We start from the raw sequence: 26,599 nt of genomic DNA, 5'->3' as shown, positions 1-26,599 counted from the left end.
GGCAGTTGTTTGCTTTGACAGAAGTGTTTTTGTGCCTCCTGCATCACTGTAGGAAGAATTACACCACAGTAATTATGTTGGCTCTGCCAGTCAGTGTACAGGTAGTGTGGGAGCTTTGTGCATGTACAAGTTCTTTGAGTAAAACGTTGGGTATTTGCTTTGACTCTGAAAAAGTCATATCTGTATCCATATTTTGCAGCCTCATCAGTACCTTTTTTCTGTGTCTGTCTGTATGCTGTGTTATTTTTCATTTTTCTTTAAATCTGGGGCTGCAACCATTGATTAACCTCCATGTTGTGCTATTTCTAAATCATTACGCTCTGTAACATTTATTACCCAAATCCTTCTCATTACTTAGCCAAAGGCTGAGAATTTGTCTCTGGGAGAGCTCAGCCATTCCCTTTTCTCTGATCAGCTGGAACCTCCATTCAGACACACTCGTGTATTCAGGGCAGCTCGGTTTTGCTTTACGGTAATCAAGATGAGGTTAGGGGGAAGACTTGGTTTGTAGCCCAGAGACCTAATTTGGAGTCATTCAGAAGAGAAGTGGTGCCAGAAAGCCTTTGGTTCTTGCATACAGATTAGTTCTTCAGAATTGGATCCAGAAAGTTGTGAAAAATTGTGTGTGAGGCAGTGGAGAACTGCCCGTTTTTGCTTTGTTTTGTTTTTCACCAAAGGTCTTAATGATGTCCCTAAAGTAAGTAAATAAGCAAGAAGAACAGCAGCACTTTGAAGAAGTGACTTCTCTTGGGGCACACTTCTTAAAGACAAAAAATACAAAATTAAATCCTAAAGCCATTATGTGCATGCATTTTACAACCTGTTGTATAGATTTGGCTGGAACCCAAATTAATAACCCAATAAATCATTCCTGTGATATTAAAGGGTTTATACCAAGCATGCTCATTGGCATGGCTTTCTAAGACCCAGTTGGTGCTTTTTTATTGTTGTTGCTGTCAGTCAATACTAAAATCCTTTGTTAATTAAAAGAACAAATTTTTATTTCTTGCAGTTTTTTTAACCCAAATGCTTTTGCCTTTCATACAGAAATAACAAGCTTTGATCTGCAAATGCTGGATTTCAGCAGTGCATCTGGAGATCATTTCTGGTTAAAGCTTTTCAGAGCATCATTCTAGTGCTGCAGCTTTTGGAGTAGGGGGTTATTTTTCTGAGATGAAAGCTCAGGCTCTAGAGTCACTTTTACCAAATTAGAAGGTCACAGTTATTAAATACAAAAAGCATCGGTGGAGATTGGTAGTTTATAAATACTGCTACTCAGAATGACAGAGCTACTGTATTAAGCTGGGAAAAGCTGGTCTGAGGTAATCAAACCAGGAAAGAAAACCCTTGCTTTTTTTTTTTTTTTTTTGTCTGTATGAGTTTTTAAACAGTTCTTTTTTATAACTGCTTTGGATATGTACATCAAATGTAATTGTTTTTTCTTTATGCCTTGGGATAAATCAGCATCCCGTTAGGTAACAAAAGTTGTCCTTCCCTAAAACCTGGTCCTGGCTATGTGAGGAGAAGGTTTGGACATCCCAGGAAAAGCCACCTGACCACATTTCTGTTTGGGTGTGCTGGAGCTTGGTGGTGGCTGTGGCTGTTCAGGAAATGGTGGGGTTTTCACATTGACTTCTGTGGTCAATCTCAGCATGAGAGGTCCTGAGCACTCCCAGCCCCACCAAAGCATGTCCCTCACTTTACGACTGGTGTCTCCTGCACATTGGCAACCAGGCTGTTTTTCCAGGTGCTGCAGGTTCCTTTGGGCTGTCATCTCCATGCCAGCCGACGTGTGGTGGAGCTGGGATGTGGGGATATAACATTTCCCCTAACCCACAAGCCTACAAATTCCCATTTCTTTCTTTTCCTGCCTTCCCAGAGAACATCCCTCGGGAGACACTGATGCATTTTGCGGTCAGGCTGGGTATGCTGCGCCTGACGTGGTTTCTGCTCCAGCAGCCGGGTGGAAGAGGAGCTCTCAGCATCCACAACAACGAGGGGGCAACGCCTGTCAGCCTGGCCTTGGAGAGGGGCTACCAGAAGCTGCACCAGCTTTTGACAGAGTAAGGATGATTTGGTGGTTCCTCTGCTGGTTTTCTGTTCTCTACCATGCTTGGCTTTGCTGTACGTTATCACTCAGTGGTGTCTGAGTGCTATACTCCATCCTTAAAGGCAATTTTGGTGTAATTTTGCTTTTACCATTCTTGCTAGCAGCAGTCCTGAGGGTTTAGGGGAAATGCAATAATTTTTTTGAGGGGGTTTTCTTGTTGCTCAATATTCTCCTTCCAGCTGTCATGTAAAGTCCAAAGTCACTGTAATATTGACTAATTAATGCAAATCTTATGCAAACACAAATGAAAAAGCTTTTCTTCAAGCAAGCACAACTGCCCAAAAGAGGGAAGCTAATAGGCATTGTGCTGGTAGTGAACTGTTGTATTTTACTTTTTAGAGAGGGAGTTTTTTCGTTAAATAAAATAGTGATCATTATATTAAAATAAGGTAGCATCTTGAGATGAATAGGCATTTTACTGATGTAGGTTAAAAAAAATAAGGTAAGAATTACTGCAAATATTTAAAGGAGAACAGAATATTTAACAGAAACAGGTCTGTTGTAAATGGTCTTGAGAAAAAGCCAGGTCTTACAACACATAGCAAGTAACTAGTGGCATGAGCATTTATTGCACTGCTTTACAAGGAATCCTTTGTAAGATGGCAAGTTAGTTTTGAGCAGCAAATGTTTGGAGATCTAGCTTTAATAGCTGAGGCTAATAAAGACAAAGAGCTTAAAAAAATCTCAAGGGGGCTGTTTGTATAGGAGAAAAGATTTAGTCTCCGTGTGTGTTATTCTGATGCCTGGTTCTCTTAAGCTTTGTTATAAACTTTGTCTTTCTGAATTGATTTCTCAGATACTTGGAGTTTATGTTGAATGACCAATGTCATGTTTAGGAGTCTGCTGTGTTGTCCATATTATCACGCAACGTTCCCTGTTAAAGATTGTAAATTATTCTGCTTTCTGTAGTTGTTGGGTGTAGCATTTTGGGGCAGAAAATATGATCTGTATTGCTGGAGTGATTGCATTTAAATTTTATCCTTAAATTCAGGCAGCCGCTTGGAAAGTGAGGGTGAAGGAGAAGGTGCAGGGTGGGATGGAACCTATAACCAAATATTTTCCTGTCACCTTTGCTGCCATCAATACAGAGAGGATGACAGTGTTACATTATTCTCCATCAAGATCAATCATACTGTGAAAACACAACTATCTTTCAGGCTATATTGTAAAAATGGGATGTGTAAATTCATCCTGTAATTGCAACAAGGTTCTCCAAGGTGAGACTAACCACATTAACAGGCTTTACATACTGGCAGGAAGCTTAAGCTGGCCAAAACTTGATTATAGAGCTCACCGCAAATACTGCAACCCTAATGGGAGTAAAGCTGGTAATTTAAATAAAATGGGAAGTAAACAAAACTATTACAATAGCTATTCATGTATTTGGTGAAGTTTTTCACAACTGGCTCCAGTTTTGGAATGGCGGTTCTCATCAGTTGAATTAAGAGAGGACTGGGATTCCATGACATTGTCCTGTGTCATTGACCTTAAGGAATGCTGCTGGCCCAATCCATGGAATTTCTCTGATGACCTTTGCAGTTTGTCTTTGAAAGTAAGACACAAGCAACTGCAGACCATCAAGGTCCCAATTCCTGTTCTTCTTGGTATGTCCTTAAACTGTTCTTTGTGATTTGTTTTCCTCTTGGACTGCTGCGTGGAAATACAATGTATAGACATCTGACCATGCCACAGGTCCCCTGACTTTGAGAACTCTTCTATTCCGAGGAAGCCCTAAAAACAGAAATCCATGGATACTGGAAATCCTGGTTCCCTTTCCCAGTGGGTAGGATGGTAGTGGGACATCGTGATATGACCCTGGCACTGACTGGAGCAGTGACATGGGAATGGCCACAGCCCTTCCCCACAGGACAGTGATGGTGTAAAAACAGCCACACCTTGATTCCCCAGCAGTGATTTTTAAATTTTTTTATCATGCTGAGTGTTTTATGCCATAAGGTAGGATCAAGACTTGAAAATCCCTATTGAGAGGAGAAATACTGAGCTTCAGAACACAGAAAATTCTGTGAAGAGAGCGGGTGTCATTTATGTGCTGTCAAAACTCAAAGGACACTGTACAACCTCCTTTCTGCACTCTGCCTGGTCTCACACTGTATAATCCATGCACACAAATTTGGCACACAGCTCGTCCCACTCAGCAAAACACAGAGCAGCAACGCATGTTAGTGAGGGCCCCTACAAAGGAGTCATTATTTTTACAAGTAATTAAACTGCACTGTGCCAAATAAATTAATGCAGTGTGTTTTGTGATGCATTATCCTTGGGGGGAATTTATTGTTCTCTTGCTTGCTAATTTGCAGGACCCTCCATTTTACAATAATTCTCCCAGCCAGCATTGGGAAGGGGTGAAATTCTGCCATAATTAAGATACAATCATTAAAGAGCAGACATAAAACCTTCTCCGTTGTTGTTTTGCCTTGGTTTGTCTGCAAAGCAGCTTGATTCAGCTGCAGTGTAAATATTTTTCTCAAAAACTAATTTCACTGTGACATTTTGAATTTCTCTTTATCTGATGAACTTTCCCTTCTCAGTTTTTGCAGTATTTCATGTAAAAAAAAAAAAAAAAGATGCTTCCTATGTAAGTTTTCCATCCCTGGAAGTATTCTGCTCTGTGGTAGCACTGTCTTTTCCTCCTCAGACAGGAAAGGTCCATGGGCTGGTTGTTTTGGAACCCAAACAAGGAGCTGTCACAGAACCTGTGTAGGTCACCAGGGATCAAGAGTCAATAGCAGCATTCATTAATAAATATTCATATGAGCAAATAAATATTCATTATCAATAAACATCCATCAATTGTGTATCATTCCTGATGGGACTTTTTTTATCTGCAAGTTGAAAACTGTGCAGTAAACAGTCCTGCAGTACAAATGGAATAGGATAGTGCAGAAGTGCAGTAGTTTTATAGGGGTAAAATATATATATAAAGATTAATCTGTAAAAATAACTTTGGAAATGGCACACTTTGCAAAGCCTTTGAGTTTCAACTAATTCCAGAGCGAATGGTCTGTGGTTGGAGCCCGTTTCTCCCCAGTGATGGAGCTGGGTGATGCTGGCTCTGGAGAGGCAGCACAGTCATTAAACAGGCTGGTGGAGCTCCCTGAGCAGCTGGACAGCTGCACGGTGCAGGAGTTGGTGTTTCCCAATGCAGTCAGGGCAGTAACACAATCCCCTGCCAGCTCCATGTTCTGCAGGGCTATTGCAGCAGTGGGGAAAATGGCTTCAAGGCACGGGAGCACGTGGGATTGCAGAGAGGCTGGAAGTGCTGCTTTGTAAAACATACAAACACTGACCTGCTTGCTGATTTTATTTCTGTCCAGTAACACTTCTCTCCCCGGCAAAGTATTTACTTGTAGTTCCTTCACAGTTGAGAGTGATTTATGTCCTCTGAAAAAAGGAAGCAAGAGAAAAATAAAGCCCATTAAAAAATTTTTAAATTGCATTTTTCTAATCTCTACAAAGGGTTGCAACAGTCTCTGAGTTTTTTACTGTAAACTTTTTTTTTTACTTTTGCTGGTTTCTCTACTTTTTGCTTTAAAGTGTTTCTGCATGGCTCTGGGATTGCTCTTCCCTTCAGATTCCCTGGTAACAGTCAGCAGTCTCAATCCGTGAAACTGTAAATTAGTAAAAGTCTGTATTCCCAAAGTTAAAATTATTTAATTAACACACATGAGGAATAACTCACTGGTAGCAGAAGGGTTTGGTGAATGTTTTTGAATCCATGATTATCACTTGCTATTGTTCTGATTTTACATAAGTAATTGGTGAAGTCTGTGCTGTAATCTCCATGGTGCCTCTCCAAAAAGGATGCTTTTTCAATGACTGTAGTTTTATAGCTAAGAACACTTTTCTGCTTTTCTGAGCCAGAGCTGCAAAGGATTTGCCTTGTACGTCTTATTTTTTTTTCACCCCAATTTAGCAGGGCCTTTAAGCAAGTGTTTAATTTCAGAAATACCCAGTTTATGTTCAGCAGAGTGTTTAGCATGATCTTAAAAACATGATATACATACATTTCATTTCTGGCTAAGCAGATATCAGAGGCTGTAAGGTTTATTGAATTAGTGCTGATGTTTCTTCATCTGTTCTTCCACTACAAACCAAGCAACAAATCCGTTTGATGGCTATTTGGGGAGCTAGGTTTGAGATATGGCTTGCTGTGGTGTGGCAGGAGAACAGTTGACCTTTCATCTGCAAGTGATGGCACAAGATTAATGTGTTAAGAGGGACTCAGAAGTGTTAGAAGGGCACTGGAAGAGGACTCAGAGTGAGATGTGTTGAGGAGGTGCTGTTTAGCTACAGACAGTAATCTGTCTGGAGCAGTGTGGGAGAATCTACAGGGTCTAGTTTTGTGGCTGTAGGATTTTCAGTTGAAACTCCATCATTTAATAGCTTTAACATCACGATTAGAAAGATGTTGAGGTGCTGTGGGTTTCTTCTGGCCACAGCAGAGGAGCAGACTGGGAGTGGGAGGATGGGGCAGCCAGGTGGAAACATGGTGGAGCAGGAAGGGTTTGTGTTTCTCTCTTCCACCTTCTCACCCCACATCAGGCTCCAACTTTTACTGACTTCCTCGTGTGTTCCCACATCCCTGTGAAAGCTTTTCATTCTTTGGCTCCCTCCTCTCCTTTGTTTTGTATGTAACCTTCTCTGAATACAGAAGAGAGAGAAGGCTTAGTCCATGTGATATTGTTGTTTCTGTATTCCTACTTGGAAATTGTAGTCCTGGGAGATCATGGAAACAGGCCTGTGAGGATGAGAAAGAAGAGATTTAGAAGAGATTTGAGAATATTTGCCAGGATATAAGAAGAAATTATTTTCTTTCCCCCAGCAATCCTGATCTGGAAGTGTTCCCAAAAATTATAGGGGCCATAAGTGCTGGACAGCCTTGTATGGTTGGTAAGCGATTATGAGAGACCAACTCTGATTCCGGATAAATTTAGAAAATGCAGATAAGTGATTTCCCAGAACTGCTGAGTTTTTGGCCTCGAGCATGGGCTAGCTGGGTTCCCAGTTAGAATGCTCATATTTAGTCTCTGGAGCAGAATTGCTCCAAGCAGTGACATTCATGGTTGGATTAGAGTTTGAGGAGATGATTGTAGAAGAAGTGTTTGTAATTTGCTGTGTCAGAGGCAGCCCAAGGCATGGCTTCTTCTCAGGGCTGTGTTGCAGAGCCAATGATCATGCTTGCTTGCAGCATGTGGAGATGTTTTCCAGAGACAACTCTTCTTCCATATCACATGTCCTGATCTGAGGTGCAGTTTTTAGCTGTAAACACTGCTTGCTGAAGTATTCTCCATGATGGTGCTTTTTGAATTTAAAATGCAACAAATGGCATCTGTTTTCATTCTTGAGTGTGTTTCATAGATTCACCCTAAATTGCCTTTGTTTACTGATGAGTCTCCAGGTGGACATTGGGTTCTGTGTTAGACCTACAGCTTCACATCCTTAGCAGGGCATCCTTCTTGTTAAATAATGCTCTGAAAATAATTTAAAAATAATGGAAAATGCATTTTATAACAGTTACTCTTATGGACTGCAGATTGTACTTTTTGGCAGCTATAGTTGATAAGAGTTTGTAGCTGTATTCTTATACTTTTTAAATGTATAATTAACATTGGGGTCTAAGAAATATTTGGGGTTAAAAGTACAGACCTTTTGTGTTTGGAAATACTGGACCTGTTCTCTTAGCATATATGCATCTGCAAACAACTGTTGAAGGACCAAGCCAGATTTTCTCTCTATGATTTGCTGCTGTATAGTGTGTTGATCAATGCAAAGTTTGCATTATGTATTTTGAATTGAGTTATTAAATATTTAGTCTGATATTGAAGGGTAGGTTATGCAATCCTGAATTCAGTTTGGTGTCAGAACCCACAACTGCAGTTCATGTTTGTGCGAGGCACAGTAAGGGGTTGCACAGTATTTCTAGATCAGATGAATTTTTAACTCTTTCTTTCAACATCAAAACTATTCAAATTACTGAGCATTATGTAGGTTTTTCTTATATGAGAAACATACTTTTTTTCTGCTTTCCTGGGGCATTTGGAACACTTAGAAACAACTGAAATATGAATTCTGTGTTTATTAAATAAATTTCAAATTTGAAAATGTTTGATTTATTTAACCCATTCTAGCACATGCTGGTGCATGTGTTTTCTGGGTCTCATATACAATGCAGGTTTCTAAGATTGGTTTAAATGCTGGTGACTGCATTGAGTGTGGGTGCTGGGTTTTTCCAGGATTTTTGGCTTGATTTGAATTGCCTGTGCTGTGGGCATGTTGCAAAATCACCACCAATCCTATCCCTGTAGGCACCTTTCCTTGTTTATCCCAGATCACAGTCTCTCTGATCTGGTATTTTCACTGTGATACAATAATAATAGTAATAAAAAGAATGTAAGATTAGAATTCAATTTAATTACATTTTTATTTACCTTACAGATAAGAGCATCTAAATTATGGCCTTTTCCTAGCTTTTCATGCAACCATAATGGTATGGGCTTAGTTTAATTTTTTTTTTATTTCCTTTTTTTTTCATTTTTTCTTTGCCATGTGGATCTATAGGCTGATGCTTTCAGAATAAACCCACAGCTGTTGCCAGGCTTGCAGTAAGATCTTAAAAGCTAGCAATGTTACTGAGCTTGTTTTGTTTCAGGTCAGAAATCTGGATAGGATACTCCCAGGAAATAACACCTTGAGTTCCCACACTGCCTTCCTCACCCCTTTGTAAAACTGTGGGAGAGATCTCCCTAACATAAAGTTTTGCTTAACTCACTTAAGGCTTTTTCATTCATCTTCTGATCTCTTCCTCCCTCCTCCTCCTCTCCCTTGCAGCTTAAACCTTGTCTCTTGGTAGTGCCTGCTGCAAGCACCAGCACCTTGAATTTCACTCTCTTGTTACTGAGCAGTTTCTGCTGCTTTTGAGGCCAGGCAGAGCTTTTGATCAGGGGGTGGTTTGTTGTTTTTTTGGGTTTTTTTTTTTGTTCTCCTTTTCTCACTTATCTTCCTTCTTGTTAAAAATCTCTCGCCCGTATCTGCCGGAAGCCAGGGGCCGTGCGGTGTGGGCTTTCCTTCCTTTTTCCGCTGCTCTCCTGCCAGATGAGGAGAGATTCAGCACACGAGTTCAGTGTAGCTCTGCTTTGAAAAGGGACCAGTCTACTTGGGCAGTGCTGGGAGGTTTAAATCAAAAACACTTCCTACTTACTGTCCCATCCCAGCTTGGATGGAGCTTGGACCAACCTGGTCTGGCAGAAAGTGTCCCTGCCCATGTTGGGATGATCTTTAAGGTCCCTTCCCTCCCAAACCATTCTGTGATTCTGTGATCTGTCATCTTGTCTTACATGCCAGATGGGCAGGAGGTGATCCTTTAGTTTCAGCATCTAATCAGATCCCAGATGTAGCAGGAGAGTATTTTGAAGTATTTTGCTTCTCCTCTCTCTCTGAAGTTGTCATCCTTCTCTAAGCCACCTTTCTGCAGATGAAGGGTGGGCTGGTAGGTCTGTTCTTCATTTCAACCAAAAATTCCCCTTCTGGGTTTGCCTTCATGGCACAGAAGACTAACCAGAGCTGGAGGACTTCTTCCAGGCTTTTTCAGTGGCCCATGGCATGGTTATGCAGAGGGTAGAGCTAGTGAACATTATCAGCCCTCTCAGGCAGTCCTTGCTTTTTAAACCAAGATACTTTCTTCTGTGAAAGTTGAGCTCATAAATGTTTCTTACAAAATGTTCAGTTCACTGGTATCTGTTACGTATTTTGATGGGAAACTGTTGAAAAGGGAAGATGAGAAAGATTTGACCCAGGATGGTTAAATCTCATAAGAAGACAGATTTCCGTTGTTTCTGGCAAAGCACAACAAAGTGGATTTTTGTGCTGAACAAAAGCAGATTTTCAAACTTCTTGAAGGCTGGAGTTTGTACACCTATTTTTGCTAATAAATCTTCAGTAAGTATTTGCATATCTGTTTTTATCTCCTAGTAGAGCAGCTTGGATATACAACCACTACAAAAATTCCAAGTCTGGACGAAATAAGCATCTTTCACAGCCAGGGAGTACAAAAAAATGCGTAACAGCAAAGCTTTTTTCCTGGAAGAAACTGTGTTTTTATCATCTCTCAATAAAACCCAGGCCTTGCAGTGAGACATGCAGGAAAGGCATGAACAGTGAAGCTCAATGTGTGAAGGCAAATGAGCAGGAGTGTCTTCTCAAATGGCCTTGGAAGTGATTGCCTGAACAACAGGAACAGTGGTGGGAAAATGAGTTAACGCTTGTGAATCCTCATTTGTCCTCTCTGCTTCAGAGCATTAGTGCTGGGACGGAGCAGAGTATGAAAGGGCTGGTTTGAAGGAGGCAGTAGATTGAACCATTCTCTATCTCACTCTTTAATTTTGTGTAACGAAGGTGACTGCTATTAAAAGTGAGAGCTTGGAGTTTGTACTTGGCTGAAGGTGAGAAACTTCTTGCTTCCTCAGAAGGTTTAAAGCTTTTCATAAAGTGTAACACAGACTGGCAGCTTGAATATGAAAAGAAACTGCTCTCTTTGTAAGCAGAAGTGACTGTTTGATCCATCTGGGCCGTGTGAAGGTTGCGGATTGCTGGAGGGGCGGACACACGTGCGGTGTTGCAGGGGACTCTGCCTGTCATCTTGCTCCAGATTGAGCCTTTTGAAGTTGCTGAAAGCCCTCTGAGGCTCAACAGGTCATGCAGCCAGCTTTGTGGGTGCTGATTTGGAGATGCCTATGAGGGTCCTTGAAGCTGATGAGAAAGCGGAGCAGATCCATCGCACGCTGTTCTTTAATCTGGCTGCTGTTGTCCCCGTGAGTGGGTGGCTGTGGGCTTTGTGCTCACTGCCTCGTTGTACTCCGTACAGTGCTTTCTCATACATGACAGCTGAAGAGAAAAACACTCCAGACAGAAATGTCTGTGTTTTCTTGATAAAACAAGGTCATTTCTTTATTGCTTGTAATGGCTCAGTTGACTTCAGTGCCTCTGTGGACTTAGACCAATTGCTACCAGAAACTGACTGCTTCCTTCTGTTTCTCTGTGGAAATATTCATTCTCCTTAAGTCAAGTGTAATTCTGTTGAAGTCAAGTCATTACTGAGATGAATGGTGGAAAATGGTGAAAGCCATAGTAATCCTTTGTCTGAATTTCCTTGGAGATTTAACCCAAAATGAGTCACAGAAGGTGATGGGTGGCTGTGCTGGGGCAGAGCAGGAGCAGCCATTGCCTGCACAGGTTTCTCTGTCTCTGATGAACCAGTTGACTGTTTCCCCACCCCGCTCTGCCCATTCCTGTTGCTGATCATGGTGTTTGCTCATTATGACTTTGCTTTCTAGATTGCTTGGCTTCCCAGAGAGATAGCCCTGTGGTTTGCTAGGGGGCCCTTGCCCATAAAAAAGGTTTGCAGATTTTAAAGCAAGACCTCTCGGCAAGGATTCTGAAAACTACATGCAGTTTTACCTTGTTGATGGCATGCATTTGCGTTTATGTACCCTCTTGAATTCCTAATTATTTAAAAACAATCACAGCTCTGCCTCTTCCAAGGAAATTTGTAGCTGGACAGGAACGGGAGATCTTAAAATGGCTAGTTTCTGCAACAGGGAGGGGACATAATAGAATCACTGAGTAGTTTGGTTTGGAAGGGATCTTTAAAAGTCATCTAGTTGAATCCCCAAACCAGCTCATACATGGGGCTGTGTGACAGTAGATGCATTCCTGGTAGAAGGAAGATGGAGAAATTCCCATTTCTTGCACCCTGAGAGGATCAGTGTCATTTCCTGCTCTGTAACATTCCTGGAGTTTGGCTCCATGTCCCTCCTGGGGGATGCAGGGCTTGGTGGGGTGGTGCACAAGCTGCTCTGTCTGGGATGGTCAAAACAGATTTTGGGTTTCCTGAATCAGTTCTGATTCAAAATGAAATCTGTGAACCTGAAGTAGTGAACACCTCAGTGTTTTCTCACCACCTCGATGGGCCAGTGTAGCTGCTCTGCAGTTTGGTGAGACCTGAGGAATTACTGCTTTGAGTGGTGCAAAATCAGGGTTTGATGTTCAAAAAGAGAGGACTGAATAGAAATTTCTACCTACTATTTTTCATTCTGATCTACAGCATCTTTTTTGCTTTCTTTTCTTTGGATTGGTTAAAAGAAAGCCCATGATAGTGCTGCAGAAAAACAGCTGTCTCACAACACTGAGAACATCTTGCACAGAGGCAGTTTCACAGGGCAGGTCCAGTTCATTTCAGGAGTGAAAAAATTGCTGAAATATGATGGCTGTTGGGTGTTTGTGTGTTGGCTTTGGTGTAGAAGTCATACCATGATAGTTTTTGTTGTTTCCAACGTATCCCTTTGCAGGTTTCTGCTGTTCTGTGACAGCTGCTTTGGTGATCTTCACCTGTGATAAATCTGATTTAAAACACAGTTATCGTGCCCTTGGCTGCTAGTCTGTCACAGTCTGGGGTAAAAACCACAGATCTCTACCTGAGGAGGACTTTATGAAATAAAGCTTGTGGCTGGCATTAGCGCTAAATCACATTAATTTTCAAGACTGAGGAGTGTGTGTGTGTTTCTGTCTGTCTGGAGCCGGTGCCACTCTGCTCACTCCCATGATTAGATGCTGTCCAGAGTGAAGGAGAGCCTGCAGGATCCCTGCTCACCTGGCCGCTAACCCTGCCTTGTTTTGCCTTGTTTTGCAGGGAGGGAGCCAGGGAGCCGGAGTCGTGGAGCACCCTGTCTCACACCGTGCACTCGGGGGACTACAGCGTGAAGCACCACCGCGGGCTGGACGTGTACCTGCTGACAGCTGAGGCCACAGAGGGGACAGCAGCCAGCTGGGAGAGGGACATCCAGCACCTGCAGATGCACATGCAGAGCCACCAGCACCAGGTGAGCAAAAGGGGATGGAAGAGAAGCAGATCTGGCTGGTTGCACCCTGGCACCTGGGGAGGATTTTTACATGTCAGCATCCTTCAGGGCATGTTTCCCTAGGTGTTTTCTCTGGATTCATTATCAAGCATCCAGGTGGACACCTGTCCATTTGCTTCTTATTTGAGCATGGAGAGATCTGTTTAAGTTGTATTAAGCAGCAAATGTTCTCATTCAGAAGAGAAGCAGGCTCAGGGCTGTGCGACACCAGCTCTGTTTTGTCTCTCTCTGCTCCCAGCTCCTGCCTGATCTGTGAGTTTTAGACCCCCTTGGATGGGCAGGAACACCTTCCTGGAGAATGCTGACCCTCTGCCTGTCTGGCAGACACTGGGCAGCTTAAGGCACGCTCTGGAGTGAGGCTGGGTGTGTGGGCTTTAAGCACAGTGGGAATATCTCTGTTCAAATGGAAAGTTCAGGGTCAGAGACGAGACTGAGAGGAAAGTTTCTGAGATAGGTGATGGAAAAAATGGCTGTTTCAGTGGCAATTCAATGTAGGACTCATAGAGTGCAAGCCTGCCTTGGCCACACAAGGTTTGTGTCCATAATGGTCCCTTCACTGTGCTCCTCTCAATCTCTGTGGTGGTTGGACCACAGGAGCTGTAGGGCTTTGGAAGGGCTTTCGCCTGCTGCTTTAAAATCCACAGGGTTTGAGTTGGGAAGGTGAAACATCAGAACACTTTTGTGCCATTTCTCAGAAACACCCACGTGTCTGTCACTGTTGGATTCACTTGTGGGTGTGTTCACAGATAACATAGCTGGGGTTACAGAGGTGCAGGATCTAAACAACAGGATATTATTGTTGCTTTAACTAAGGGAGGGGAGAACTGTTGTGTGCAGCCAGTGGGCTGATGGAGTGAGCAGAGGAACAGGCTATGCTGAGCCATTTTCAGCCTTCCTGAGTACCTGAGATGTTGATTACTCCCAATCTCAACAGGAACCAGTGGCATGAGTGACAAATCCAGGCTAAATCTGAAATCTCTTCCCCTTTCCATCAAAAGACCCTAAGCCATGGCAAGCATATCCAGCTCACTGCTTGTTTGCTCATGCAAATGCCAGATTGGGAACATTTTGCCTGACAATGAAACCAGAAATAGACTTTGCTTTCCACCACTGTTTTACTTCACATCTAATCTGATTTGAATTTGGAAAGCAGCCCTGTAATTATTTCATTTAGGTTTATTTTGGGTCAGTTGAGAGCCTGTTGGCTTCCTTTGGTGATGGCAGTATTTTTCCGGCTATCAGCAGAGTGACTTCACTGTGAGGATGCTGGGGCTGCTGCGCCCCTCCTTTTGAAAACCCTGCTTGTTCCCAAGCAAGTGTCCCTGTTGTGTGTCTGTCCATCCTGGCTGGGATCCAGGAGCACAGTCTCCATGCTCTGCTGTGGGGTTACAGCCACCAAAGGCTTGGCACACTGTTAACCCTTGCAAAAAATACCTGCAGCCTGTGGGTACCACTACATGCTGAGCTCTGTGTCCCATCCTTGATGCTACACAAGGGATGGAGATGCCATGCTGCTGCCTCCAGGGCTAACCTGGCTTGGGATGCCTCAAAACCAGGGAGGCATAGCTGACAGCAGAGATGGGAGCTGGGCAGAGGGTTCTTTTGAATAGCAGGGTGATTGGTGGCCAACACCAGAAGTACATTTAGTGGTCTGTGACTCAGTGAGTCTGTGGCACTGCTCAGTGTTTGCAAACCTCAGAGTGTGGAAAGACAAGTAAATGCAATATCCTTAAGGAAGCAGTGATGATTTTAGCCACTCTTAGTATATGCAATACCCAGAAGTTCCCTGTGATGCTTCAGTTAACGTAAGTGGGTGCTTTAATTATCAGGGTGTTTAAACTGACAGTTTTGGGTGTGAACTTCCATTTCTCTGAGAGCTAAAAACTTAAAATTTGCAGGGAGCTCTTCAAGTTAGACTTCCAGTATGTGTGTATTTTTTTTAATCCCTTTACAAATAAATGCAAGAAAATATCGGATTGTACATAGTTCATTGGAGTTTTATTCATGGCGAGAGTCTCAGGCACTTAGTGAGAAACCAGTGTGACCTTGGAAAGCTTGTGGTGGTGCAAAACCCCAAACAAACCTGTGGGGAGCTCTTGGGTGTACCCTGAGGGACTGGGGTTGCTCAGTAATTTAATAAGCCACTATTTCTAAGATGTGAACATTGATATGTTCTCTTCTACAGAGATAGGAATATGAAAGGAAATATTGAAACAGACAGTTCTTTTTAAGTAAAGGTTTGTTTGTATCAAACTATAAAAGCTTGACAAAGCAGTGCTCTGGAAGGAAAAGGCAGATTAGAGAGGAATTGATTATGATCCTACTGTTCCATGATAATGCATGTATTAATTTTAATAATATGTCATAATTTTGAAATTTTTATTTCCAGCTAGGAAATAAATTTCAGATATTTAATTATGCCTGCAGTTCTCAGGAATAGATTAGATTATTAGTTCAGTCCTGTGAGCAGGAGACAGTTGTGTGTTTGGACATTGCCAGCCAATGCTGGCATTTCCATCCATAGAGAGAAAACTGAGGAAAGCTGCTAAGAGCTGGGGAGTGCTGGGTGGGGATCTGAAGGTTCTCTTAAACAGCATTTGCTTGAAGTCCTTTGGGACTAGGCTGGTGTATATTTGCATTATTTGGTAGACTGAATTCTGCTGTTTACTATCTTGAATTTAAGTGCACTCAAGAACTGAGACTACAGCTTCTCAAAGAGCAATTTCCAAGATTACAGTTCTTTTCAGTGATGGCAGATGGTGTAGCAGGGGGGTAGAGAGACAAATTTCATCTTTGGGTTGTTCAGGCTGGCTTTAGGGAAAATTCTTCATGGGAGGGTGGTGTGGCATGGGAGCAGATTGTCCAGAGAGACTGTGGGTACTCAGTCATTGGAGGTTTGGCAAGATAAAGTCATGGTTGACCTGATGCTGCAGTGGCAGTAGGCCAGTTTCAGGCAGGTGGTTGGGCTAGATGACCTTTAGATGTTCTTTTCAACCAATGTTTCTTTCATTCTAATAATTTCAATATTATCTCTTGTTAATAAAACCAACATTAAAAATATCCACTGCAGTACATTTGTAGCACCAGGAATAGGATTCATGTAGATACAGGTCTTGAGTAACTGCATGATGGAATAAACCTGTTTTTTTTCTTCTTTTGTGTGTTGTTACAGAGTTTAAGGCAGCAGACAGAGCCTGTACTGGGAGATTCTCGAGACAGCTGTACTAAAGGAGCAGAGGGTCCTGTGACCACCACCTCTCAGAGCCTAGAAGAAATGGCAAAAGAAGAAAGGCAGGAAAACCCATCTGATCTGGTTCACCTGGACAGCAGGCAGCTCTCAGACCAAGCCCAGCAGGAGGAGAAATGCAACAGCAGCAGTCTGGGGGCTTTTAATGATGCACCAAAAGACATGGTTAGCCTGGGGGGTGCAAACAGCCCAGCCAGCTTCTGTGAAAGTAAAAACACAGAGATATTGTGTAAAAAGGAAGGAGAGGCGGGGCTAAGATCTGCCGACGGCTCTGGGACCGTATCAGATGAGGACTGCACTGAGAGCTCATGTGCAAGTGTAAATGGTGCTGTAAATCTTCCATGCTCTGGAAATACAGATGAGGAAGCTGGAATGACATCGGCTGGAGTTGTTCTGGATCAGGCTGGCGTGAGCAGCACAGACAGTGCCCATCAGGAAGTGCAAACTGCAGAGGAGCTTGCTGTCAGTGCTGCTGCTGTGGCTGCAGCTGCAGGTGAAGCCCCAGCTCCCTCGGAGGGCCTGGATGTGGCCATGGGCCAGACTGAGTGCAGGAACTGTGCCGGGGCACCTGAGAGGGCTAAGGGCCAGCAGCGGGCAGAGGATGGGCTGGCAGAGCCTGCTGAGAGGACTGCAAGGCTGGAAGAGAAATACCCAGCTAAGGAAGAGTCATCCAGCACTGCTCAGCCCTTGCTCAGTGGTTTCAACGGCGCTGAGTGTTCGGATGGGGAGGATGCAGATGTGGGAGTAGTACCAGCCTGTGACGGTGCAAATGCAGGTGGTGTCATTAGCAGTGACTCTGATGACCTTTGCAAGACCAGCAGTAACAAAGAGACTGATGTGGATTCGTGCACTGCTCAGGTAAATGGTGACTTCACGGAAGGCCAGGGTGATGGCAGTGTCACAGCAAGGCAGGAGGTCACTGCAAGCCCTGCAGATGCACTGCCAGCAGTGAATGGGGTGCAGGTTCCTGCGTGCACATCTGGCTTGGAAGTCCATGGCAGCAGTGAGAGTGGGGAGCAAGAAGGGCTGGTGGAAGCAGGCTGCACAGATGGAAAATCCAGCCTGCCCTCACTGGAAGACAGTGTGGAAACTGATGGCCCTGATGCTGAGCCTGCAAACGGAGATGTTGGTGGATCTAATGAAAGTGGTGCAGAAGCCGCACATTGCCAGGAGAGTGGTGAGATTGCTGATCATGGGGCTGCAGCCATGGAGAGCAGTGAAAAGGAGGCAGTAGGAACTGATACCAGCAGCTGCAGAGATGGAGGAAGCAGAGATTCTGCAGGCAGTGCTCAGGAAGTTGCTGCCTGTGCCCCTTGTGCTGCTCAAGCTGGTGTTAAAAGTGAAATGGGCAGCAGCTTCAAACCAGACAGCGCTCAGCAGGGTGAACGTGAGGAACGTGAGCCTGCATCGCTCCCTCCAGAGGATGTGAGCACAGGCCTGGCAGAGAAAGAGCCTGCCCAGGCTGGAGCAGAGAAAGCAGAAAGCACTTCAGAGCAGGAGGGGAGGAGCAAGGTGGAATCTCTCCTACCCAGAGAGGGGCCAGCTGTGAGTCAGGAGGGAGATGCTGCAGTGGCACCTCCCGGGCAGGAGGCATCTCTGCAAGGTAATGACCCTGGATCCGCTCCGTGTGCCAAGGGCTCAGACTGTGCCGAGGATAATTTAATGGGCACACCCTCTGCAACTCATAATGAGGAATCTAAACAAAACCAGGAAGCGGTGGCGGCGAGGGCAGGCTCGGCAGAGCTCGCCTGGCAGCACGGTGGGGAGCATGGCGGGGTAGCTGCCACCTGGCCTGGGGACCATGCTGGGGACGAGAGCTCCCCGGGGCAGGGCCACTTGCAGCAAGTTGAAGGAGGCAAAGCTGAGCCTGAGCAGGAGGCTCATGAGCAGGTTTTGTCGGAGGAACTTCTTGCTGCTGTTGTGAAACCCCCCTCCTGCACTCTGGAGGGGCCTATGGTGAGCAGCAGCAGTGTGGATGCTGGGCTGAAAGCGACACACCAACCCAAAGAAGATTGCAAGGCTGCAGTTGCAGCAGAAGGCACCATGCATGGACCTGCATCAGCAGATGAGTCACTGGGTGCAGAGAGTGACCCTTGTCCGAATGCTGGGCTCAACCAAGAACAAGACCCCACTCAAACCCTACCACAGATCTGCCCCCACAGCAGCACCCCCGAGTTAAAGGACGCCTCAGAGGTGGGAGCCCTGAGTGACGCCTGTGAGGGTAAGGAGGTGCCAAGGACAGTGACAATAGCCCCTGTTGCAGCATTTGCAGAGCAGCAGGAGGACACGGAGAGCGTGCTGCCCCGCGCAGCGCTCCAGCCCATCGCAGAGGAGCCCACGTGTGACAGTGACTCCAGCACCGACACCGTCTGTCCGGCTGGGGACAGTGACACTGCCCTGGGAGGGGCTCAGGGCGAGGGCTTGGCTGAGCCCCATGGAAAGCAAAGCCGAGCTGTACCTGCAGCGCCCTTCTCGCCGTGTTCCTGCCACCTGCAGCCTCTGGAGCCGCTGGAAAATGCGGGAGTGAAGAGTTTGGTATCGGCTAACGGTGCCTCGTCTCTGGATAAAGTTCCTAAAATGGTGAAAAGTTTTGATGCAGTGGTTTTTGCAGCAGACACACCTTGTTCCCCCGAAGTACCTGCCGCAGAAAAAGCGGGGCTTGTGGCCCAGACTGCAGTGGATGCCAGAGCCAGCCTTAATGGAGAAATGGATTGCAGTTCCTCAACAAAGAATAAGAATGTCAGCCTGGCAGTGCAAGGAGCTGAGCCTGTTACAGGTAGGAAAAATCAATTGGTTTTTTACTTTTTAGGTTTTTCTTTGTAGGCGTGTCTCTGTCACGTCATCGGCAAAGAAAGGAAGTATGAGCTGGATGCTTGTGTTGGAGAGGAAGTGTTTGAGGTTTTTCTTCTGGGAAACAAGAAATTTGTAGTTAGTTACATATAAAAACTTCCAATTCAGGTACATGCTGCTTGTCTGGCACTGGAGGTAAGAACAGAGCATCATCTCCTATGAATTTGTATAGAAGATTTTCTAGCACGTAAATTCTTGCTGGACAAGAAATGAATGGGCTTGAACTATTTGGATTACTTTATCTTAAAGTTATAAGCTTTCATGTGGGCATGAGGGTTTCTTTCCTTGGTGTTACCCCTTTGCTTTTCCCCTTTATTTTTGCTGGTGTGGAGCCAGTGGGTAAAATGGGACTCTCCTGATTTTCTTTGCTTGTCAAAGTCAGCCAGCTGCCAGTGTCCCTCTGAACTGCCCCAAGCTGCTTCCTAATTGGCAGCATTAGGTCATTTAAAACAGCCACTGAGCCCTTCCCCCGCCGCCTTTTCCGGGCTTCAGAGCTTTTTTGTCAGGCAGAGCAGCTGGTGGTGTTTGCCAGAGCATTTCAGCAGTGCTGGAACTTGGGTGATGAGTTTTACTGGCTCCTGTGGGCTGGGAAGTGGGGCTGGCCTTCCCCGTGGATGAGCGGTGATGGGAGAGAGAAGTGGGACCTGGGAGACAGCATAGAAGCCTCCACGCAGCAGGAGCTAATGGAAAACATCACCAGGTAACTCCAGGAAGGGAGATAAAGGAGTACATGGAATGAAAAAGAAATGGGTTTGTTGCTCCAGCCTGGGATTTAATGGTTGGTGAATTTGGTGCTGAAGCATGGAGCTAATCTGATCTGTGTACCCCACCTGTTCAGGCAGCTGTTAAATGGAAGCAGCTGAACTTTTTCAGTTGCCATTTTTTCTTTGCTCTGAGAAAATGATACAGTGCCTCTCACTTTCCATGCACCTAACAAACCGGCAATCAAACAAAGCATTTAAATGATTTAAAGAAAATCTGCCATGATATAAATCGTGAAGTTATGAAGTTATAAAGCTGTTTCACTGCTCTAATGCTGAGAGCTGTTTCTTCAGTCTAAGTGTAGCATGGGGTGATGGTAGAGAGTTTATTCTGATATATGACAGCAGAATAATTGAAGGCAGGAGGGGAGGAGGGTGTCAGTGGAGGGTCCAACAAATCAATTTTTTGTTAAGTTCAGGATTTTTTGCATGTTTGTATGTCAAGAGCTAACCACTAAACATGAGTAAAGAGATCACTAGTAAATAAGTAGAAAGATCTGAAAATTGTATTAGAAAACTATTTTCAGAAAGAACCTGTTTTAATGCTGTGTTGGTTTGACAGTTCAGTAGATGGGAGTGGCTGTAAGTCAGACTTCTTTTCCTAGGGGCCTCTGGCTCTGCCAGCTCTGTCTGTACAGTCCAGGTCTTTACCTCTGCTTGGATTCTTGGTGCCATGACACTGTCTAGGTGAGGTTTGAATAGGAAAAGGGACCAGACAGTCCTATAAGATAGTAGCTAAAGTAGGGAAGTATTGTTAAGTCATCATTCTGTATTAAGACATGGAAAGGGGAGGAAAAAAAGGAGGTGATCCTGTTACTGATTTAAAATACATAAGGATTTATGGCTGAAAGGTCTTGGAATAATATGGTCTGACCTGTCCATGAGCAGAAATTGTTTATGTGCAATGAGATGCCACACAAAACAAAATTTAAATTGTCATATTTTCTCTTGAAGTACTTTAGGATTATTTTGAATCAAAATGTTGGGGAAGCCCAAAAAAACAATCGGCTTTAAGCAGAGGCAAGTGACTGCTATGAATCCAAGCTCGCTATTTGGAATATGTCTGACACTGATCTCCTATAGAGCACCATCTAGAACTCTGATATGGCAGTAATTCAATAGAAGTGATTTGTTGTTTATAATTGTTGCTGTGTACATTTTTCATGTTGGTGTCTAGCCTTGGGTAGCACGTTTTTTATATGAGTTCAGTGGCAGCCTTCAATTTTTTTCTGCTGTGCCCATTCTGGGGAGTTTTCCCTGAGGTCTGGATTTGTACAGAGGATTTTGTATCCGTGCTGAACTCGGACTTGTCAGTTCTCAGGATGAGTCACATCTTTTTTTGGTGGAATACAATAAAACCTTCCCAAAGGAAGTGTAGGTCACAAGGCCATTTCTCAGAAACTTGTGTAGTCAGAGAGGTTTATTGTCATGGTGATTTATCAGCGATGTAATCAGCTGATAATTGCTGTTGCCATTACTCCAGATCATTGAGGTCTTTAATTTTTTTATTTATATTGTGAAGCTGCTCCCAGATATACACCTGTTTATCTCATTGCCTCTGCTTAGTTTCCGCCTACCCCCCAAAACAAAGACTTCAAAAGGCCAATTTCCTTATCCAGACAGGTATCTAGTGACTGGTCACAACCCTGAGGAAGCTGATGAAGTAGATCCTGCTTTCCTGAGGCATCTCCTCCTACTGTTGGCTTTAGACTCAGATCTGCATTACAGCTGAGTAATGGGTTCTGCAAGCACATTATCTGCAAGTCAGGCAGGTAGATGCTACTCATTAAAAAAGAAAAGAGTTAGGTTATGAAATCATACCACTAGCCTGGCTGGGTGAGAAGAGTAGAGAAGAGATGCCGTGGGTTTGTGCTGACAAAACACCTTGGAGTATTTGCAGTTTCTTGGCAGAAACCAAACCCAGCAAGGTTAGATTGTATTATTGGGATCTGCCATCTTAAATAACAAATACTGTAATTACTGCTCCTTAGCTGTTCTGCTGGGAGAAATATCTCCTGTAGATCTCAGCATTTCAAGAAAATATTCCTTGACAGAATATGAGTCTTTGCCTCATTTTTATTGGTAGCATTTTCCCTATGGAAAAGCTCTTGGAATGATTTCCTTCCCCTGTTAGAGTGGCAGGATGAGCAGGTAACAATTGTCAGTAATGGTTCCACACTTGCAATAAGAGGCACTACATCCAGAGACCTCTGTGATAGCTTTATAGTGCTTTTCCTTTGGGATATTTCTTAACAGAAATTTAGGAAGAATTGAAAAAATTGTCTTGAATTTCATCCTGAGGGCTAAATGTCTTCATTCTCCATTTCTTACCCTGCAGAGTGAGCTTGCTTCTCCCATCCTCAGTGCACCAAATGTTTCTTACTTGCATGTTCTGTCTTTGGATCAGGATCTCAATCATGGTGGCATTGCCATGACCCTGAACAGATTTCCCAGCAACAGGATCTCACAGAAATTTGTAGCGTTATCTCTGATTTTTGAGTCTGCCCACAAATTCATGCAATCAAGGCAAAATCATTGCAAAACCAGATCGTCCCAAAAAACAAGGGTAGACATTAAAGGCAGTGGAAAATCATTAGTTACAATTGTTAGGATGATTTCCCCATGAAAATGGGAGGCTCCTCTTGCTAAATCCCTGTAGGGGTAAACTCACTGCAAGCACACGTCGCCCTTAAGAAGGCGTTGTCATCCATCCAGGGTTTGTTTTCAGTAGAAATGAGAGAGGGAGTGGGTTTAGAGGGGAGTTTAGCCCTGACACAGCCACTCTTCATCGGGGTGGCTTTGGTCAAATCCCTTCACTGCCCTGAAAGTGTCCTGTGTGTCATGAGAGTCCTCAGCTTAGGGATCAAAGAGAATGACGATGTTGACTTCCTGCCAGGGAAAGGTAAGCAGGGGGAACCCCTGGGGAATGGTGACTCATGAAAACTTGGCTGGGCAGAGGAAGCAGCTGGGACCTGAAATTTGTACAACTGTGGTGGTGACACCATCACAAGAGCGTGGAGAAGGGGAAAGTCAGCTGGGACTTTGTAAACTCCAGCAGCAAAGGTTTTGCTTTCCTAGTCCACCAGGGTGATTCTCTCATCCATGAGGCAGTGCTGGTGGGTTGAGTTTTTGCAGCTTGTGATTTTTTTTTTTTTTTTTTTGCAATGCTTAAAATAGATATTGAGGGCAGACAAGGTTGGTTTCTTGTGTTATCTTTGGGTTATGGTAAGGAGAAAAACAGCAAAAAGTTTGATTGTACATGTAGATGAATGGGAGCCAAGAAAATACATGAACAAATACCTGCAGATGTGCTTGACCTCATCTACAGGTTGTCAGGAATTTCACCCTATGCTTGCTGCTATTTCATTGTTTCCTTCAGTCCCAGATAGGATAATTGTTAAAATGAATAGCAAGGAAGCAGTGAAGTCAGCAATGAAACCAGAATTTGGAAATCAAATGGTCTTGTAGGGGTTCAAATGGACTTGTTGAAGGGCCTTGGGGGTTGGGTTTTCTTTTCTTTTTTTGGGGGGGAGGGGGCACTGGTTTGAGTAAACAAAAAATGTTAGTAGCAATGAAAGAAGTTTGTTTTTAAATTGCCTTTGTGGATCTTCTGTTTGCACAGGGATGTTGGAAATGAAAACTGAGGACGAGGTGGATTTTCAGAAACACGGCACAGAGGAAGTGGTGAGTGCAGGTGTTGTCACCTTGTCCATTGCTGTGCTTTATGAAGAAATGTCACTGCTGCTGTGACCTGCTGGTTTCCTTTCTGTACCTCTGCAAAGCTGAACAATGTCCAGTGACATTGCTTTAGCCTTTTAAATATAGCCTGGGCTTTTCCAGCCCTTGCATTTTCAACTGCTGGATTCAGGCACATTTGTATTTTCTCAGCCAGTCACAGACAGATTGAGCCAAGAGGTTCCTCATGGATCAAGGTTGTACCTTGCACAAGATTTGTGTATGATTTGACAAAAGTCATGTCCTGGAATGCATTTGAGGTTGGTGATGCTGTGTGTGGCCAGCAGCACCTTCAAGGTCCCTGTGCTGCTGCTGCCAGGGTGGTCCTGGAGAGTCTGTCCATCCCTTCTGGTGCTTTGCGTTTCCAGGGAGGTTTTGGCAGAAGGAACCATGGCTGTGGTTTATGTTGGTGTGTGCACAGACTCCAAAGTCTAAAAGCATCATGGGCTGGGAGTGTTTGTGCCTTAGCTGGAAGAAAAATGAATAATGGGAGGATATATAGGGATCAAATGTGGGGGGAAATGTCATATTCCTCATGTCAGTGAAACAGTATAAAAAAGTCATGCCAGGAATCAGGAATCTATTGATATTGTATTTTATTACTTATTCTTTGCCGTATTGAAGGATTATCTGTGATTATAAAAAAAAAAAACGTTGCTATTTAGCTTTACATGAACATAATTTTCATTTAAAGCACCACCACTACAAGTTCTGCTTTACCAATAGCTGAGGCTTTTTTGGTCTTACCTTTCTTAGATGGATTTGTATTTGCTCCTGTATTTTATGTGTGGTTTTGTGTTCCTGAAAAAGTTTTTTGTAAATGGCAAATTGATGGCAGCCTTGTATTGGAGCACGTTGCCTTTGAGCAGCTGTGTTTGTGTCTTCCCTACCATTATGAAGCTGCTAAAAGAGAAAATACTGTTGGGATGAGTTTACAGTGCAGGGTGGAGCTCCAAAAATCTTTGCTCATCATGCAGTAAAGCTCTTTGAGCAGCAGAACAGTCTTGCCAAAGCTTGTAATAAAATCAGGTTTATTATGTTTTTAACAAGTTAAGGCTTAATTTCTGTAGCTGTTTGCTTGGTGAGTTAGCGAGGGACTAGAGAAAATAACTTTCCAAGCCAAAATTTGTGCTGTCTGATATGGAAGTCTTTCATTACTGGAATATGTGAGTAGAAACATGCTACTGAATTTTTATTTTAACTGACCCTTTATTAAAGATAAATTTCCTGACCAATACTTCCAAATCTGGTAATGAAGTAAGAAATCTTTGGAAAATGCAATTTAGGACACAGCCTTTTACTTTCAGACAAGGAGAAAATGAAAAAAAAAACAGAGTATTGAATTTAGCTTCCATTTTGCATGTTTTCCAGGCGTTTTGGGTTTTGTGTGTGTTCTTTCGTCTCTTCTTCCTCTCCCTCCCACCCTGTCAAACACCTCTTTAGAAATCTGGCTTTTCCGAGGCAGGAATGGGAGTGCCAGGGGAATGGAAAGTTTGCTGCGGGACTGACAGGGTTCCTGTTGCTACGTTCGACAGAAACAAAATAACAACTGCACTATATTAAGGTCATTAAAAAAAAAAAAAAAAAAAATCCCAACCAAAAAGGAGTGTAAGGCTTATAAATAGAGTTTAATTCACACATGTGGGCTGGGTTGGAGGCGGCTGGTGAAAGCCACCATCGCGCTTTGTGCCTCTCCTGCCACGTCCTGACTCTGCTTTATTTAGTGCTGCTGCTTTCTGTAGCCAGGAGTCTTCCAGGTGCTCATTGGCCTCTCATTATAGACCATTTTGTGGTTAGTAAAGGTGGTTTTCTTAACTTGCTGCGAATAGAAGTGTTGCTGCTTGCCCCTGGTCAGGAGCTGCAGGTATTTTGCAGCCTCACTGGTGCTGTCAGCAGTTTTGGATCATGGGAATTATTGCTAACTCCTGTTTTATGGGTGAGAAATTTGCACACTGCTATTCATAAGCACAAGTTACTTTAAGAAAACAGTCTTGGAGTTTAAAAAGTGCAATTTCTTGCATAGTTCAGTCAGGCTGAAGGACAGGAGCTTGAGTACTCTGGAGAGAGAAGGGGGAAAACCCTTCTAAGCTGGGTTCTGAAGAATGAAAAACTGTGAAGCATTTTTAGAATTAGCTGGATCTGTGATGCCAGTGTTACAGATGTGAGATCTCACACTTTCTCCTGTAATCATTTCAGAAGACTCTTGTACGTGTCATGGAAAAGCTGCTATTAAAAAATGTTTAGGAAAATAATGGTCTATAGGGTTATAAGCACTTAAGAGAAAATAATGGAAATATGTTTTTCCCAATTAAAATGAGTTTTTAAATTATGTATTCCTTAAGTTTCCAGAATATTTTCTCAGAGTTTGTATCTGTTCAGCTGTAAAACTCAGTAACCAGAATTTCCTAGGCTCCTTGCATGTTGCTTATCCTGATGGAGACCCTCCTGCTCCTTATCTTCCTGCTTAGTTTGGGAATCTTGAGTAGAGCTGGGACAATCACTTGATGTGATCTATTAAAATGAGACTCTAGCATTTTTAAAATGGAATAACTTTTAACTCTAATGAGAAATTTGGTTTGGCTTCTGCATGCTGCGATATTAAAATAATTTTTAAATGGAGCCTGTGGCTGCAACATCATAAGAGTAAAGCAGCAGTTTTAAATGAACTGTACCTTGATATGCTTCTGTTGTGTTGATCCCAGAAATTGGTTGTGATTCATTATTTGCTGAATCTTTGTCTTCATGTGGAAGGATGGATAAGGTTGTGCTGCTGGGTTGTCTGAGCCTGTGACTGAGAAGTTGTAGCTGGCTGACCTCAGGACAGAGTTCACTGGGAAATAGCCTTCCCATTGCATTTATTAACTGTATTAGTTAGTTCCTATTGAATTGAATGCATCCTGCCTTTACCAGAGGAACCAGTATTTAATTAATGTGTGTGTTTTCAAAAAATTGCTGAGAATGA

The 26,599-nt window shown here is 43.6% G+C and overlaps 1 protein-coding gene across 1 annotated transcript in view; it reads left to right on the top strand.

Moving 5' to 3' along the window:
* The window catches only part of LOC135452437 (A-kinase anchor protein 13-like), a 134,325-nt gene that overhangs the window by 92,354 nt on the left and 15,372 nt on the right, over positions 1-26,599 (top strand). Inside the window, exons 7-10 of the mRNA XM_064722477.1 lie at positions 1,880-2,063; positions 12,816-13,005; positions 16,217-19,067; positions 23,525-23,586. Of these exons, the coding sequence (XP_064578547.1) occupies positions 1,880-2,063; positions 12,816-13,005; positions 16,217-19,067; positions 23,525-23,586 (3,287 nt within the window). The remainder of the gene's footprint in view (positions 1-1,879; positions 2,064-12,815; positions 13,006-16,216; positions 19,068-23,524; positions 23,587-26,599) is intronic.

This window comes from Zonotrichia leucophrys, chromosome 10 (assembly GCF_028769735.1).
Source record: "Zonotrichia leucophrys gambelii isolate GWCS_2022_RI chromosome 10, RI_Zleu_2.0, whole genome shotgun sequence".
Classification (NCBI taxonomy): Eukaryota; Metazoa; Chordata; class Aves; order Passeriformes; family Passerellidae; genus Zonotrichia; species Zonotrichia leucophrys.
The sequence above is the reverse complement of the archived record's forward strand: the minus strand, read 5'-3'. Positions and strand labels throughout refer to the sequence as shown.